This window comes from Phocoena phocoena, chromosome 8 (assembly GCF_963924675.1).
Source record: "Phocoena phocoena chromosome 8, mPhoPho1.1, whole genome shotgun sequence".
NCBI lineage: Eukaryota > Metazoa > Chordata > Mammalia > Artiodactyla > Phocoenidae > Phocoena > Phocoena phocoena.
Window position 1 is genome coordinate 107157872 of NC_089226.1, and position 18454 is coordinate 107176325.

The 18454-nt window shown below is 57.0% G+C and overlaps 1 protein-coding gene across 2 annotated transcripts in view; it reads right to left on the reverse strand.

The window, feature by feature from the left end:
• The window catches only part of SHANK2 (SH3 and multiple ankyrin repeat domains 2), a 456320-nt gene that overhangs the window by 273241 nt on the left and 164625 nt on the right, over window positions 1-18454 (reverse strand). Inside the window, exons 1-2 of one of the 2 annotated variants that reach the window (XM_065881612.1) lie at window positions 5391-5427; window positions 1258-1573 (exon numbers count right to left, since the gene is read on the reverse strand). In XM_065881612.1, the coding sequence (XP_065737684.1) occupies window positions 1258-1573; window positions 5391-5427 (353 nt within the window). Of the gene's footprint in view, window positions 1-1257; window positions 1574-5390; window positions 5428-18454 lie in introns of those variants that run through there. The other variant, XM_065881611.1, reaches the window with a different exon arrangement.

An 18454-nucleotide genomic window follows, 5' to 3' on the forward strand; every position in this document is an offset into this window, starting at 1 on the left:
ACTGCTGGGGACACAGGGCAGTCAGAGGAGCGCCCACGGCCCGAGTGAGACGCCCGAGGGGGGTCCACGCTCTGGCCTATGCTGGCCTTGTCTCCTCTTCTGGAAAGGGGACGGAATGGGGGTCCCAGCCCCCGGGCTGCTTCAGAGTCTGCCGGGACGCTCCCCCTGCCCCTGCCTCGTGGGCAGACACAAGAGGACCAGCCGGGGCTGCTACTGAGTCTGGTTGGGGGGCGGTTGTCAGGCTCCAGCACTAGGACGTGGCCCCCTCGGAGCTTCACCTGTGCCAGGGTTTCTGGTGGCTACGAATGAGGGCTCATTCTGGCTAAGGTGTGTTGACGGTAAACATGGCGCCTGGAGAAACAACCTAAATATCTATCGACAGATGAATGGATAAAGAAGACGTGGTGTATATACAATGGAATATTACTCAGCCATAAAAAAGAATGAAATAATGCCATTTGCAGCAACATGGATGGACCTAGAGATGATCGTACTAAGTGGAGTCAGAGAGAGAAAGACGGGTACTGTATGTTATCATTTATACGTGGGATCTAAAATATGGCACAAATGGACCTATCTGTGAAACAGAAACAGACTCACGGACATAGAGAACAGACTCGTGGTTGACGAGGGGGAGGGGGTGGGGGAGAGAAGGATTGGGAGCTTGGGATCAGCAGATGCAAACTAGTATACAGAGGATGGATGAACAAGGCCCTCCTGTACAGCACGGGGAAATCTATCTAATCCCCTGGGATAAACCATAACGATAAACGAGCATACAAGGGCATCCAAAGGAGTGTACAAAGAGAATACATATATGTATAACTGAGTCACTTTGTGGTACAGCAGAAATTAATACAACATTGTAAATCAACTGTACTTCAATAAAACAAACAAAGGAACAAAGAAAAAAGTATCCCCTGGAGTAGCCCTCAGCCCAGGGCAGGCTGGTGCCCTTAGCTCCCTGTCTATCCACACTTCACTTCTGAGACCCAGAAGCCAATGCACAGGGAAAGGAGACGGACTCCAAACACCGGCAGCTGCCCAAGCCAGCCTGGCTGCTCTCAGGTGATGGTCTGAGCCAGGGCAATTGGCAGAAGTTTGGTTTTCAAGTGTTCTTAACATCCGGGTTGGAATAAAACAGGTGTGCTGCTCAACCTCTGGCCCCGCCTGAGTTCTAGAATCCAGGGGCTCTGAGCAAGGAGGTCTCCCTCTCCCTGGTCCCCACGGGAGCCCACCCACCCGGCCGCTCCTTACCCGACGTGCCAGGGCTGCCAGGGCCTCTTGCCGTCCTCGCCGGTGCCGCCCAGCCTGTTGAGCGAGGGGGATCGGCTGCGGGGCCCGGAGGTGTAGCTCCCAAGGGTCTTCACGGCCCCGTCGGGCCTGCTGGGCATCTGCTGCGGCAGCTGGGGCGAGAGGCTGCGGTGGGGGCCGGCCGAGCGGACGGCCCAGTCAGGCGCGCTGGCATTGAGGTTGTTGTCGCTGTTGGAACGCAGCAGGACCCGGGGGGCGGCCAGTGTGCTGGGGGGCCGTCGCCTTCGGTTGGAGTACGCCGGGGCCTCTCGGAAGGGCACTGCGTCGGAGAGAAGGCGAGAGGCGGGTGAGGGCACGTACGGCACCGTCATCGAGGCCCCCAGCCACCAAGGACACGGACACCATGAGTTCTGCACCGATCCCCCCATGGGACCCCGCCATGTGCAGAACTCAGCCCAACACAGGAGCAGAGACGGGTGGAGACCAAGAGAGTCTTCCTTCCACGGAGGCTCAAGCCAGCACTTGAGATGGAAGGGACACAGGGTCCGACTTCCATCCGGGCAGCGCCCAGGCCCTCAGCAGCCCAGAGACCGTGTAAGGACGGGCCGCCCCGTCGCACATGACAGTCAGGACACTAAGGCAGCCATGGAGTTCCTCCTCGCCACGACCTGAACTGAGCCCCTGTGTGCACTGGATGGTGTCCTCCGCCAAACCCCTGTGTTGAAGTCCTAACCCCTGGGACCTCAGAATGTGCCTGTATTTGGAGATGGGGGTCTTTCAAGAGGTGAGGAAGGTAAAATGAGGTCACTGGGGTGGGGCCCTAACCCCACAGGACTGGTGTTCTTATAAGAAGAGGAGGTCAGGACACAGACACACACAGAGGGACGACCCCGTGAGGACACAGGGAGGAGACGGCCGTCTACACGCCGAGGAGAGAGGCCCTCAGGAGGACCAGCCCTGCCCACACCCGGATCTGGGATTCCAGCCTCCAGGACTGGAGACAGGGATTGGCTGTGGTTTGAGCAGCCCAGATGCCCACAGCCCCCAGCTCTACTGGTGGGAATCAGTCTGTCCCGACCCCCACTGGGCTCCTTTCTCTACCCATCAAACCAGGACCCGGCAGCGTGAGACAGGAGGGGGTTGACAAGCCTCACCAAGCTTCTTACGAAGTTCTAGACCAGAGGCAAGGCCCTCACTCTGTGAGATCAGTACACCCAGGGACTTGGAATGAGGACACTGCCCGCGGGTCCCGCGAGGGCCGGAATCCACACGGCCCGTGCCCTGGGCCAGAAACAGAAAGCGTCCTTTCCAAGAAGAGGCGTCTAAAGAAATGTAAGCCTCTGGGTTGCAGGGGAAGCGACACGCCAATTCCAGCAGCAAAGGACACGGACCCCCTTCGAGCTGGCTGCCCCAGGCCGAGGCCCAATACACGAGGCTGTGCACACTTTGGCCAGAAGCCTGGGCGGCCAGTCCGCAAACCGGCCCGCGGGGCCACGGGCAACACACAGCCTCCGGGGGGCTTATCTGGACCTGGGGAAGCCAGCACCTCAGAGAACGGCGTCAGCAGTTCAGGACGGGGTCCTGCATGACCCACCACCCCAGCTGCCCAAGGTCAGAGGTGGTGAAGTTCGTCATGGAAACCAAGTATAGCACCCCCCTGCTGCCAGCCCACCCCCACGCTGGAGGGCAGGGCTCACGGGGGCAGAGGTGGCGCGGGCAGGGCTCACGGGGGACAGCGGTGGCGCGGGCAGGGCTCACGGGGGACAGAGGTGGCGCGGGCAGGGCTCACGGGGGACAGAGGTGGCGCGGGCAGGGCTCACGGGGGACAGAGGCGGCGCGGGCAGAGCTCCACTGAGACAGCTGTGACCAAGTGCACCCCTTTTCCACCTCCCTGGGATGCAGGGCAGTCCTGGGAAAGCAGAGATGCAGCCAACCCAGGGAAGCCACACGGAAATGTCACAAGGCTTCCCGAGGACACACACTCAGAATCCACATCTGGCTCCTACAGTTGTGAGAACGTGGAAGCGACCCACGGGGGAGGTCACGCTCTTTCCAGCCGCACCCTCCTGCCAGCCTGCTTCCTCTGAAGCCTGTCTGTCAGGGCAAGAGACACTATCACTTGCGTCCTCAAAGCAAAGGAACTCTTCAAAGCCCGGCCGGGAGGGAGATGGAGTAGGAGAGGCAAGCTCCGTGGACCCCTGTCTCCAGGGCCCAAGAGGCTGCCCTCTCCAGGGCTCAGCCCACCGAGGAATCAGCCCAGGCCTTACCCCCAACTCCTAATAAAATCTCAATTTTGGGAAAAGTGCCGGGTTTGTGTTTGCTGGTCACCAGGGAGAAGCTCACCCTTGTCACTCCCTCTGTCAGTGTCTGGATGGAGGCCAGAAGACTTCTGGAATGACAGAGGGTGATGTGAGCCCCGCCCGGCAGAGAAGTGGGCGGGGGCGGGGGGTGGGGGTGCGGAGACCTTGCAAAGGACGGCGGTTCCAGGATCTCCGAGAGCAGCGGAGCTCTCCATTCACAGAGCCCACTGGCTGCAGGACCACGGCACCAGGAGGGAGCCAGGCTCTCAGGCAGACGCTTGGGGTAGAGCCCCCTCGGGCTCCTGGCTCGTCCTCCTTGCCCCCCACCCAAGGACAGGCCCGGGGGACCGGGGGGAGGGGGGACCCCAGCTCAAAGGGGACACCCCGAGACCAGGAAACGCCCACACTCCATGACGCGAACTTGGGCCGAGCCTCCCAGCTCCCCTGACCCTACCTACAGTCAATTCTATTTTTCTGACCAATGTAACCGGGTACGTACAGTACTAACGCCCTTGACAGAAAGTGATGGAACTTGGGGGCGGGGGGGGGGGGCAGTCCTGCCAATGGCTAAGAAGGGCTTACGAGGGAAGAAAAATCGAGGGAAGGAGAGAGTACAATGAACAAAACACCATACCCCCAACTGAAACCCTCATGCTGTGCACAGATTACAAAGACCAAAGTCCCAGAAGGCGAATCTGGGTTCATCATGTAAGCAAACGAGCGCAGACAAAGTCCGTTCTTTCTAAACATTCCCGAGAACCAGGCGGAAGAGGTCTTTCTGAGAGAGGTGACAATTCACATGGGGCAGCTGCCCTTGGAAGATTAAGGGACGAAAGAGCTGGGACTTTTGCAAATACATTTTGCCTGAGGATCCATCGAGTGACTCGGATGGAATCGCCTAGGGGACATCAGGGTGAACATGCTAATGAAAATTACCTCGCTTAGACACCAAGATTCACATTAAGCTCGTCTCCTGTGTGGTATAATTGGAAATTTCTTCCATGTTTATCTTATGGCTTTTGGGCTGGGAAATATCTTTTTAATCCCTCTAAACTCACGTCTTTACAAACCTCCTGATTTCATAAAACAAGAGCTCCCTGTCTAACAAACTAACTGGAACCAGCCGTGGAGATGTTGGGGGTATTTGTGAGAAAAGGGTTAGAAATAACTCTCTTCCTGCCTGAAAATAATTAATAGTCCACCCAACTGTTTCCTTCTTCCAGGCAATCTGCAAACTCTAAGTGGGTGGATATTTCCTTAGCTGTCTTCCATGCATTTACTTACACGTTTCTTTTCCACAATACAAGTCACACAAGGTATGAAAAAGCAGATGCACTTTTAAAGTCTACCGCGCTGCATTTCCCATCCGCTCCAACCCGGGGACGGCCAAGGACAGCCGAGCGGTGGTTTTGAAAGCGTCCACCCGGCCGGGGCGGCCAGCAGTGTCCTGACCTTCCTTACTCCTGTCCAAGTGCTCAGCGTGTGCTCCAGGTAGCGGACGGACTAGAGTCAAACTTCCTATTTTCCCCAGGTCTTAGTTCCTAAACTGCCCTCTGGAAGCACCAGGGATGCACATGCCACAATTCTGCAAAGGGGCTGGAGACTTAGGAAAACAACAACAGCAACAACAAAAAAACCCCCGGCGCCTTCAAGTGGGTTAAAATTCCAGACCAACTACAACAAAGCCCTTTCGCCCACCAGAAGTAATTATTCCCTTCCATGACGGGGATGAACGACCAGCAATTTTAGGAGGAAAGGGAGGCCCCAGCTCCCCGGGAGAATCAGTAAGAAACTGTTCATTCCTGTGTGCCACGCACCCTACAGCTCGTTCCTTACCTTCCTTCTTGCTGAAGGCATTTAACAAAGACTTCATTTTCCCTCCGACTTCGGCAGTGGTCCGCTCATTATATAACCTTCTCGGATGGGAGGAAGGGGAGCAGGGCTGCCCGGCCCCTGGGCTCTGGAGCGGCTTGGACCCGGGGAGCGGTGGCGGGCCTCTGGGCACTGCCGGCTCCCAAGCACAGCTGGGCAGGCCAGACCCAGCATGCTGGTGACAAAGCCCACCCCATATTCTGCCTGTCAGCTGGGAGCCAACTGTGCGTAGACTGGGGCTGCTCTCAAAGCCCGCGGCCTCTCCCCGCGCCCGTCATGTGAGCGGTGCCACCCTGCTTTTGTGATCAGTGCATCGGTGAGCCGGAACCCCCCCCCCGCCCCCCCCCCCCCCCCCCCCCCCCCCCCCCGCGCTGCGATGACCCAAGGACCCTCCGGCTGGGGCTCCGGCCACTCCCGCTCAGAGGCGCCCGGGGCTACATAGCATGCGCTGTGCTTCGCTGATTTTCATTTTAAAGAAAAAGCCAAATGCTCTCGAATGCCGTTTGTCCGCCAGCTGATGTGGGGAGCCAGTCGAGGAGATAAAACATCCCGGTTCCAGATAAGCCGCGCGCCAGACCCGTGTTAACTGGGCGGCCGGTGCCAGCCTCCTGGAATTTCTGAACATGACCCAGATTTCCATTGGCGAGAATCACACACAAGGACCCATTGCTTCTCTGGCTCCCCCACCCCTCCCCCTTGGAGGTAATGACCCTGGAGGAAACAGGATTTCCACCCACCCTCCTTTTTTTTTGAAACAAAAGAGAGATAAAACAAACTGCAGCCCAGCCACGGCTCGCCCTAATTCCAGGCAGCTGAGAAAAGTGAGCGTTTTCAGAGCCACGCTGCACGTTCCTTACAGAGTCCGGGAGACACAGGGAGAGGCGACAGGGAGAAAGTTCTGCCCGTGCAGGAAACACAAAGGGAGGGGCCATGGCTGGCGAGCCCCACGGCAGGTGGAACGGGGTTATTTCTACACAAGGAGAAAGGTCTTCCCGAAAACTAAACGGAGCATCTCAGGGAGCGGGCTCTGCCACCCGACGCATCTGCTGCTGGGGCTGTAATTAAGTGTGTGTTTTTTCTGTTGCTAAGAGAACTGCTTCTGAAATTCGAAAAAAAAAAAAAAAAAAAAAAGAGCGAGCGAGAGAGAAAGATGGGAGGAGATGAGGAAAAGCAACGGGAGCCTGTAAGTTGAATTCCATATGGTCGACATGCTTTGTGCCAACAAAAATGGCAGCGTAAGCACTGGGAACATCTCCTCACGGGATGCCCAGGCTGGCGGGACGTCCCACCAAACGGTCTCTCCAGGGTAGCGAGAATGGAGACTGGGTGCCCTGTACCAGCCGAGCATTTGAGCCTTCATCCTCCTTGCACTCCCGTGACGCCCCATCGCACAGCTCGGAGCTGCCTTCAAACCCCGCCCCAGGTGACCCTCCCCCGCCACGCCAGCGCCCAGGCCATTTCTGCCCCAGGAGACATTCGGGGCCGCTGGTGCAGTTTATCAACAAAGACCCCACGACCTGCCCCTCACCACTCACGTCCCTGGGGGACATAGGTGGCGCTGGCACAGCTGGATGTCCTTGGACCTTGGTGCAAGGCTGAAAACTTCCAGAAGCATCTCTCTCGGATGCAGAAAGCGTCACCAACAAGGACACAGCCGCTTCCACTTGGGGAGCCTGCAGCTCTGCCACCGGGTTTACTCGCCAGGGGTCTTCAGGGTGGGGAAGTCTAGTTTATCGGGGGGGTGTTGGCCATCTGCCCCGGCTGGGACAGGATGCCACAGGGACGGTGAAACTAGGGACTTCCCCCGGAGGCCGGGGCCCTGCCATGTTGGTCCCGAGCGCTTGCCCAGCCCAGGAAACCCTCTGGGGAGTGGGCGGCTATGCGGTGCTCAACCCTCCCTCCATCTGCTAGTGACTGACGCTGTCCCAGAGCGTGAGCCTCCTCCCGCACCAAGTCCCCGCGACGATCTTTGCTGTGGCGCTGCCACCTTTGCTGTCAGCAGAGAGCGCATGTGTTCCGGGGTTGATGGGCGGCGACCTCGCCAAAGGCCAGAGGTGCCGGGTCATCGCCGGCTCCCCTGCTGTGGACCTGGGGCGGAGCCCTTGCCCCCGTGCTGGGAGCAGAACCAGAGATGCCCAAAGAGCGTTTACACGTGGCCCAGGCGAGCCCCCAGCCCGCCTCCCCGTCACTGTGTTCGGAGTGACCCTCATGGGTGCGTTTGTCCACAAGTAGGAGCAGAGTTCGGAAACGAGGGGGCCCTCCCGGCTGCCCACCCGAGAGGTGAGCCTTGCTGAGACAGACCCTGTAACCAGGAAACAGGCTGGCTGGCCCCGGGCAGAGGGGCAGGCGGGGCTCTCCATCACCCCTCACCCCCCGCCCAGGGTCTACGTCCCATCACGCATGTGGACCCGAGCTGTGCGGGCCCAGGGGATGCAGCAGTGGTCAAGACAGAGAAGATTCTGGCTCCTTCCCAGGCTGCATGAGTGGCGGGGTGGGGGCATAAGAGCAGACTTTGGACATAACAGAATTTGAGGAACCCCAGGAAACACCCCTTAGCCAAAGGATTCCCATTCCAGACACCTTCAGTTCTTCTAATAAGCAGACAACTCTTCCAATCACCCTTCCAGGAATCTGAGCAAACAATTCACCAAGACTAGGAGCCAGAGCTTAGGTTCATGTGCAGACCTACTGTGTGCCCGGCCCCACGGACCAGGCTCTGCTCCACAGAAATCCTGCCGGGCTTTGGGGAGGAGGTGGCCCATTCCTGACTTCACCCTCCTCGCCACTGGCAGGCGTGCTCTCCTTGAATACTTCCAGCAACAGGGAGCTCACTACCTGTGTGCTGGCTCTGCACCCATGTGCACCAGTCTCCTTTACTGTCACACAGACAACACGCCCGCACCTGCCACATACTAATTGGAAGGGAAAGCCGAGGCATTTGAAGCACAGACTTCATCCCAACAAATAAAGTAGGTTTGGAGGTGTCGGAGCCCAGCCCAAAGACGGCTAAGCTTTCCTCCCAACTCCTAGACCCTTTCTTCCTACGCGGGGCCTTCCCGGAGCATCCCAAGTGACTATCAGAGGCTGTGCTGGTCACATTCCTGCTGACTGAGGTTTGGCTCCAAATGGATTTCATTCCAAACGAGGGGGAGAAGGGAGAAGAAGAATTCTGGGTCCAAGCAGGGCTGGGGTGAGGCGGGTGGCAGGTGGCAGCGGGTGGGGACCTGGATGCTACCTGGTGAATCTGTCCACCTGCTCACCCACCCGTCCACCTCAAAGGATAAATGAGCATCTTTTGAGTTGGGGCCGGTTTGAAAGACACAAAGGCAGGAGGAGGGATTAGATGGAGGCCCCCCAAATCAGATAGCTTACGGGAAGGAAGAAGGTCACCCCAGAACGAACCCCTAGCTGTCAGTCTTCTGGCCTGGCCCTTTAGCATCACCTCAGCCCCACCCAGCCCGAGTCCAGTGCCAGGCCCTCGGTAAGAAGCAATAAATAAATCATAAACGATGCGTGACACGGCCCCGTCCTCCCGGCTGCCCCATGCCCCCCCCACCCCAACCTGCACAGCTTTGGCCTCTGCGCCCCCTGCCCCCGCTCGCTCTGGCCGCCTCCCAAACCCTCACTGTCTAAGCCCTTCATTTGCCAAGTCTTTTGACAACTGCCTGATAACAGGCTGAAAATAATTTCATTTTTCCTATAAAAAAGGCTTTTTGCACATCAGAACATTTCAAGACGCTCTGAAGTCCTGGCAGGGAGGATACGCCAGGTGTTAGAAGCAAGCCTGGTGAGAGTCTGCGAGGCCGGTGGGTCTCAGGCGTGGACAGTCAGCCCACCTCTCCTCGCCGCGCCAGCCGGCGGGGAAAGAGCCCGGTGAGGGCAAGTGGGCCAGCATCTGATTTAGGGGCCGGCTCTGTGTCTTACTGCTTGGCGGCTATGGGCTGGTCAGGCACCCCGGCCCTCGGTTTCCCCATCTGTAAGGTAGGAATAACCCAACGCATTCCCAGTGTCGGCTGTGGGATCGCATTAGTCGTGTTTAGAGCACGAAAAGTGGGAGGTCAGCCTTCTGGGGTCGAGTCCCAGCCCCTTCACCTCCCAGCTCTGTGACCCGGGAAAGTCGCGATAGATCTCCGTACATTCATTTCCTCTTCTATCAGTGGGGATGTGAACGGTGTCGCCACACGGGAGGCGAGGATCAAATCAATATCTGTGACAGCGCCTGGACTTGAAGGTTGCCATGGTTAAATGTACAGCTGCTAAGTAAATACATTTAACTAAAAAAAAGAAAAATCTGTGAGTGAATACCATGTCAGTCTACCCGGCACCCACCCTGCCCCTGTGCCTGTGATAAGCCCTCCGAGGTCCCTCAGAATGCATTTACATGGCCTCTTTGGGTGCCGCCTCCTCCAGGAAGTCTCCCGGATGGATCCAGTCACTGGAGAGACGCCCCCCCCCAACACCGCCCGCCCGACCGAGGGCCACCCTGGGGACCTTCCCGGCTCCAGGGAACATCAAGCTTCCTGAAGCCAGGTCTAGCGTCCAGCTCCCCTATCGTCCCGCAAACGGGGTGTGCTCCCACTGCTGGGGACATGAGTGAATGAATGAACCGGAAAACAGGGAGGTGGCGAGTCCAGCTTCTACTTTGTTCTGAGTGTCCCCAGGCCCTTCTCCAGGCCCACCAAGCTGGTTGTGCTGAAATCGCCTCCCTTCTCTGCCCCATCCTACCTCCATCCACCCCCATGTCCTCCCAGGCCCTGCCCGATCCTTGGAGGCCCAGAGAAGGACGGCCCTGCAGGGCTGTCGCCCGGTCCCCACGGGCAGGCGCGCTGGACATCGGTCAGGCCAGTGTCCTCGGTGTCCTTGCGGTGTCTGCAGAATCCCCACCCCCCGTCCTGCCTGTCTGGGGGTGGGGGGAGCTGGGGCTCATTCTTTCAGCTTTTGCGCTGCTGCCGGGGCTCCAGGCAACCCGAGGCACGGCCAAGGCTCTGATTCAGGAGGAGCAACGCCAAGGGGCCAGTGGGCGTGGGCTCAGGGCGGCGCCGGCTCCATGGAGCAGCCGTGTGGGCTGGTTACCAGCCTGGTCACACAGCTCGCGAGCCTGGCTCTCTGGCCCCCTTGGCACACTGAGAGCCACCAAGATCCTTTGGGACCTTCCTTTTCTTCATCAACAGCCAGAGTGAGCTCTTCAATAAGACCCTGGCTGACCAGCTGGCGGGGCTGGGGCTGGGATACGAACGTCTCCAAGGCCCTGAAATCCCAGAGGTAGTGGCTGTTTCCCTTCTCTTTCCAAGCGGCCTGGGGATTCACTCAGGCCCCGCCTCCTATTTGTGGGGGTGTGGAGAAGGGAGAGCTGGCTGGGATGGAGACAGGGGCTGGGTAAGCAGGAGAGTCCCTGAGTCTATCTCTGCCATGATGCAAACTCGCGGAGGCGGCTGTAGCCTCTCGACAGACAGGAGGCCCATGGGGAACTGAAAAGAGGAAACGAAACTCCAGAGGGTCTCAGTGGCCCACCAGCCCCGCCCTCCACTTTATCTTACGGGAGCGAAAACCAGTTGCTGAAAAGGAAACTGTGTGTGCGAGAGCCTCGCCCAGCTCAGCAAGCCAGGATCAGGGAGGCAGCGGGTCCTGGGGGGCTGTGGGCTAGACCCGGATTCTTCCTGCTTACTCCCCACCTGATCCAAAGTAGCAGACCTTGCTTCCTTTCCGTGTTGCTTTAGATAACTGCAATTTTAATATTAGTAGGCAACATTTCTCCATCTCACAATAATTGTTAAATGAATCATACTTTTATAAATAACAGGAGATATAAAAAGGCATCTCAGCAATAATGCGGGGTTATCTTTGAACAAAGATGTAGGTGTCTGCAGGATTTGTAACGTTCCCGTCAGCTGGGGCCACAGAGGGAAGCTTTGCTCCTGGAGGATCCATTGAGGCCCCTGGATAATTGGGTAAGGCGCACTGATGAGGGGGCTTCAGAACCCCCCCGGGGTGGGGATCTCTCCCCAGGGCGGTCCGGCTCCCTGCTGATGGTAGCAGGGGTCAGGGGCTCTGGCAGGGGCTACCCACCAGTCCTGACGCAGTGCTTTAGAGTCAAGACCAAGGTCAGAGCAGGGACAGGGAGAGGGGCTGTGGAGGGTTGAACTGGGGCTGACCACACAGAGGATGAGGGTCCCCAAGGTGCATTCTGGAAGGACCGTAGACTCCCCTCCCACCGTGCAGCTTCAGCCTGTGCCCCGGAGTCCCGCAGAGACACTGCATGCCGGGCAAACGCTCTCCCCGGGTGGGGTGGGGCAAGGGGCAGTGCTGTGCTTAATAAAGAAAGCAAGAGCCACCCTGGGTGGCCCTTCTGAGAGCCCAGCGACGGAGGACATCTGGACATCCCACAGGGGAAACTGAGGCTCAGGGCACTGAGACAAGTCACCAGTGCCCACCCTGCCCAACTGCTCAATGGAACCGCCCTCAACCCCCAAGGCCAGAGGTGGACACCTCTTCCGGAAGCCTTCTGGGTGCCCGGACACTGGGGACTGTACTGCAGGTGCCAGGGTCCCACAGAGTGAACCTCTGCAGCCGCAGATGCCCACATGTCTTAGGACACACTGAAAAGTTAACCACACACAGAGCGATTTGTTGAAAGGCAGCCCCTGAGCTGGCTGGAGGGTAACCAGAGTGACCACGTGCTAGAGACAGAAGGTTATCTCCCCCAAATTCATATGCTGAAGCCCTGACTCCCAGTGGGATGGTATTGGGAGGTGGGGCCTTCGGGAGGTGATTAGGTCATGAGGGTGGGGCCCCATGATGGGATTAGTGCCCTTATAAGAAGAGGCAGGGAGAGACATCTCTCTCTGCCACGTGAGGACACAGAGAGAAGGCACCATCTGCAAACCAGGAGGTGGGGCCTCACCGGGACCTGAACTGGTAGGCACCTTGATCTTGGACGTCCAGCCTCCAGGACTGTGAGAGATAAATGTCTGTTGTTTAACGTGCCCTGTCTGTGGTGTTTTGTTAGAGCTGCCTGAACTTCAAAGACACCACATGTGGCAGGTTGTGTCACTCTCCCTTATAGGCCCCCAGGGGTCCTCATGCCCTCACCTCTGCTCCCCCTGCTCCTCTGCACCGCCCCTCCCCCCACAGGCCCCTGCCAGCCCCTCTCGGTGCCCTGAACACCCCTCTGGGCCTCACCTCTGCTGTGGCCCCCACATGGACTCCTTTACCCTCCCCTCGAGCTGGCTTCTCTAACCCCCATCCTTCAGCACTCACTCTCGAGGTCGCCTCATCCCAGAGGTGTTTCTTGACCATCCTTTCTAAAACGGCAACCCTCTTATTCTCTCTCTTAGCCCCTTGTTACTTTTCCTTCATTGCACTTCTCAAAAACTGAAATCACACCATTTGTGAGTTTGCTTATATTACCGTATTTTATCCATAGGGACTGCGTCTGTCTTATTCACCACTTCATCACCAGAACACAGCTCAGCCTCCCACTAGATACCTGTGCTTTTCTACCTTGATTCGATAAATGAATAAATGAAAGAATGGCACTTTCCTACCTCACATCCTGGACTTTGTCACTGAGGCTTTCACTGTGCTTGTCTCACTACATGAAATATCTGTTTCTAGAACTCTTCCCACCATGAACACCTCCGCCCCACAGCTGGAACCTTCTGGAAGGCATGGGTGGGGGAGGGGCTTTACACAGGATACAACACAAGACCTGGCACCAAGAGGGAGCTGATAAATACATGTTCCAGTTACTTTAGGTCCTTGTCTGCCTATTAACATCTGGGTTGTCTCTGGGTCTGCTTCTGTTAATTGAGGTCTCCTTTGATTCCATGGCATGCTTTCCTGCTTCTTTGCTTGTCTAGTCATTTTTGATTCTGTATCAGCCATTGTGTTTGATATGTTGTAGAGACTCTGGGTCTTGTTATCTTCCTCTGAAGAGTGTTGCGTTCCTCTGGCAGGGAGTAAAATTACCAGCAGAACACTTTGTCCTGTGAAGGCATGGCTTTTGGCTTTTGGGGGAAATCTCTGCTGGTGTGGTCCTTGTGGGAGGTCCTGAGTTCTGGGGCCCTTCCTGGGCTCTGGCAGAAACAAACTCCTCTCATGAGACAGAACCCAACTCCACATTGTCTCCCCTTGGCTCGTTGAGCTTTAAGCTACTGTGTTCCATTGGGACCCCTGCACTCTCAGTTTGCACATGACAGTTCAGAAGTCAGTCAAGGATTTGAGGGGGATTTATGTGCAGATTTGGGGACTTTCCAGCATCTCCCCCTGCCCCCCCATTTCCAGCCACTCAGGTGGCCCTGACCCTGACCTCCAACCGCTGGATCCTCAACCCAGAGAAACTCACTTTCTATCAGGGAACCCCCTCGTTCACGTGGGTCTCACCTGGAGGACTCCCCTTCTAGCAAGGGTCCTGGCCCCTCTGGTTCCATCTGCTTTCAGTTACCTATCAATGGCTCAAAGCAGTTGTTGTTATTTTTATATATTTTGTCTCAAGTTTGTCCTTGTTATCAGCAGGAGGGTTCATCTGACCTGAGCTGCTCTGACATTACTGGAAGGTAGACGTCATGGGTTCATAAACATATATTAAGCAGACAAGCATCTCCCCAACTGCCCACCTGCATGCACACACGGTATGTGGCAGTGAGTCCCTGATCTCTGTGTCTAGAGGCAGCAGGTATGTCCGTTGGGGAGATGGTGAGTGTGTCAAAGCAGAGACAGGCCAGAGTGAGGAAGCCTGGGTGTGCCTTGACCACTGACTGTGGAAGCCAAGACATGCAGCTGTTCCTGGCACCATGGGTGCCCTTGCGGCCTGGTGGGAAGGATCACAGACACTGGGGAGGTTTGTTTCAACACAAGAATCCAGCCTTTGAAGGTTTCGGGCCCCCACCTTTTAGATCAAAGTGTTAGCGGATTGAAACCTGTACAGGTGCCGGGATGCCTGGAGAATGAAGTGCTCGTGAGAGCCCTGAGTGAGCACCGCGATGGTCCCCGTGTCAGCCCCACCTGGGTTCATGACCTCGCTAGCAGGTCCTAAGGCAGGTTTGTATTCTGGGAACTAATTAAGCCTCGGTGACTGATTTCACCTTCAAATGAATTCCTTCCCGGGTCGAGCTGGCAGCAGAGCTCGATCAGGTGCCACCATCAGGCAAACCCCAAGTCCAGGCAGAACCCAACCGCGAGGGGCAGGAGAGGAGAGCAGACTCCGGTGGGCCAGCCAGTGGGCCGTGGCCTCGGAAAGTCAGGCGAAGAGATGCGGACGGCGGCTGCATCCCACGAGCAATTTGGGACGAGCAGAGGGAGGGCTCTGAGGGCTGAGGCGGTGGTCGTTTCTCCAACATTAATACCCGCATCATCACTGTAGCCCCCCACTCTGAACGCCCACCCAGCGCAGCCCAAGGCCGGGCCTGTCACACGTGGGTGAGGTGGGTCCTTTCATGCCCATTTTACGGATGTGAAGATTGAGGCTCAAGCGGTGCCAGAACTCACTCAACCCCGTGCCCTTCAGTCTCGGGCAGCGCTGGCCTCACTTCCACCTCCACCTCCACGTCAAAGCCAGCCAGTGGTGTCCCGACCGCTGGACAGGAGGGAGTGGGGCAGACCCTGCAGGGGGAGGGCAGGGGGCTCACCTTGGGGGGCAGGGGGAGGGCAGGTGATGCTGAACGGGGAAGTCAACTGACTCACCTGTGTGTGTCCTGATCCCACCTCTGCTTGGCTGTGGGTCCCACCTCCCCTGGGCCTCAGTTTCCCCATATGTCAAATAAGGAGTCAAGCAGAATGCCCACTAAAAGTCCTTCTGGCTGGCAAACCCGAGGACCCTGTCAGCTCCTGGAGCATCCTTCTCCAAGAGGAGAGAGGGTTCTTGGGGCTGAGTGGTGCGATTTAGGGGGAGCTGGGCAGCCACACAGGGAGGCTGGAGCCTGCAGGCCATGGGTACCCCCCAACCCCGGCAGGCTGAGGACAGAACCACAGAATCTTCAGGGCTGCTGGGCAGGGTCCCACTTGGCCACCTGGGCCCTGGGGTACCTCTGAGACTCAGGGCAGGCCTCCCCAGGTCAAAGGGACTTGATGGATTTCACTGGGGCCCCACAGACACGTTGGCTTGCTCTGCTCTCTTGCAGAAACGTAGAAAAGACGTGGGATCCAGAAATGAGACAATAGTCACCACAACAGCAAAAGTGGAAGCAGTAGACAAGGACTGCTACGCGTGTCTCCTATCTGTCCCTTCTCCCCACGACCGTGCCAAGTGGCGACTCCTCCCCGTTATGCACTGGAGGACCCTTGAGGCCCAGAGCACTTCAGTAACCTGCCTGAGGTCACACAGCCTGGCCATGGGGGTGGGGGTGGGGTCTGCCCTTAGCCCCATCCCTGACCCAGCAGCTGATACTGAACCCAAGCCCTGCAATTCGATGTCCCAGAAGGGCCTGGAATTTCAGCCCCCGAGATGTCACCAGCCCCTCTGCCTGTCCTCCCCACTCACTGGGCGAGCCAGCTCCTGCAGGATGAGGGGACTGGCGGGGGTGGGGGCAGGTTGGGGGGGGCGTCTACCTGTCTCTCCTGTGCTGTTTCCTACCTCGTCCGGGGTGTCCAGCTGACACACCCATCTACGTCAAGTCTCAGTGGCTGCCACAGCCTGGGCAGCTGTCTCTGGAACCCACCCCACCCCATCCTTCAGTCCCAGAGGGGACCACCCCCTACCCTTCAAGTGGTCCACCTGCAACCACAGCCCTATTTCCCGGCAGGGTGCCATCCCCGTGGGACTTGGCCACCTTCTGTGTGTCCCCCCATTCACTTGGGGCTCCTGCAGGATGGGGGGACCTTGTCTGTCTGTCTCAGGTGCCCCGCTGCCTGCCAGGGCCACCACTGCTGCCAGACCTCAGTGGGACAGTGAGGCTGTAGGTGATCCTCGTGTAGCCCTTGGGGACTCCCAAAGCACTTGTACACGTCCAACACCTCATTATGTCTGAAAAGACTTTCAAATCACTCACTCTTTTTAAATTAGAAAACAGTTTTGCCTTCCCTTGATTTGGGGCCAACACACAAGCTGGAAAGAGAAAGCCATTCTGGGGGAGGAAGCACCTTTTCCCTTTGGGGCAGCCCGGGCCGGCTCCCAGAGACACCGTGGGCGGGCCCGAGGTGCTCAAGATGTGGGCCACAGAGCCCCAGGGCCACAGTGGCTACTGCAAGGGCCCTGCCATCCGCCAGTCCTGGTTGCACCTGTGCCGAGGTTTAGCTGTGTGACCACAGACAGGCTGAATGACCTCTCTGAGCCTCTAAGTGGGGCTCTGGTGGCGTCCTTTGCACATGGCCTTTCAGAGGCCCCTTCAGTGGGAGAGAAGTGGGAGGAGGGGAGGGGTCTGCACCCCCGGGTCCTTCGGCCAGGTCTCTGGACAGAAAGAACCTCCAGCACCATCATCCCGACTAACCCGTCCTCCACGGCATCAGCTCAGCTCATGTATACTCTGCTTAAAAAAATCCAGCAAATGCCCCATTTTCCTAATGGGGTCAGCAGAGCACTCCCTTGTGCAGAACTCTAGCTGTTCAGAGTCACCACCAGGCTGTTCTGTTTCTGCCTGAAATGGTCATGCAATTCCGCTCCCTAAACTCTGAATCTAGCCCACGATGAAGAGCCGCATCTTCCAGAAGAATATTGTTTTTTTTGTTTTAACATCTTTACTGGAGTATAATTGCTTTACAATGGTGTGTTAGTTTCTGCTGTATCACGAAGTCATTCAGCTGAGACAAATATTGTTTAAAATGCCATACACACTTTCCAGTGTGGCACAGACTTGCCCACTTCTTAGGATTCAGACACACCCGGAACAGCTGTGGAGGTGGACTGGGTTCTGCATTCTGCCCTTTAAAGTACTACCTAGTGTCCCAGCAGTATGGGTCATCCCGCTCCAATCACAGAATATCTGGTGAGTCAACATGACAAATTCCTTAGAGTCAGGCTGAGATGGTTTTTGGCTTCTCGCTTTTATAAACAACGCTGCCGAGAACATCTTCACGTGCGTAGCCCCCCGCTTCCTCTTTCAAGTCACTTCCTCTGACTCTATTCCCAGGAGCGAGTGGAATTGCCAGGCCGAAAGGTCTGAATGTTTCTATGGCTCTGGATACACTTCTGGTAAATTGCTTCCCCCAAAGAGTTATACCAGTTTTTACAAATGGGCAATTGGAACCAAATTTTCTCTTAGAAGGGAAAAAAAAAAAATCATTTCTGGAGTGAGAAACAGAAAATGTGTCTCAACCAGGCAACGGTACATTGAGAAAAGCAAGAATATCAGAGTGCTAATAAGAGAACTCGTACCCAGAGTGGCTTATTAGAGGGGATATGATCCCACTCTGAGGGGCACACCACCACCAGAGGGTCTCTCCTTCCGGCGGAGGAGTGGGCTGTGGTAACCCCAGTCCCCCCAGGTCACCAGGCAAGTCCATGAAGCTTCTCCTGTTTGGCTTCATGAACTTTTCCGGGGGTCTGCTTGTCAGCACAGACGGAGCTGATGACACCGGCCTTACTGGATCGGGCACCCAGGGCAGGAGGCTGTCATGGCCCCAAGGGCACAGGCGGAGCGATGGGAGATGCAGGTTATGACGCCCCCGTGTCGTTCGCACAGACTGTTCCCAGGAGTCTGAGGCAGGATTTGGAGAAAGCTGATGAAACTGAGATCCCATTAGAAACGGGATGTATGTGATGAAGGAGAGAGAGATGCCCAGTGAGATTAAGAATCAAACAGGTGGCCCCGAGTGAATGAATACACATTTCCCATAATTACAGAGAGATGGAAAACAAGGGACCAGAACAAAGGAGCGAAAGACAGTGCGTTTCCAACTAGTTTGCAGCACGGTCTGAAAATAGATGCAGTTCGAGGTGGCGCTGGACTGATCTCGCCAGCGCTTGACCCCGCGCTTCCTGCAATCGGACTGCAAGCAATGCTCAGTGGGCAGGAAAGCGCACAGATGGTCCCCGTCTCCCCCCGGGAAAAAGGTGGCCTAGGGCAGCGGCCAGGAGCCCAGGATACCGTCTGGGT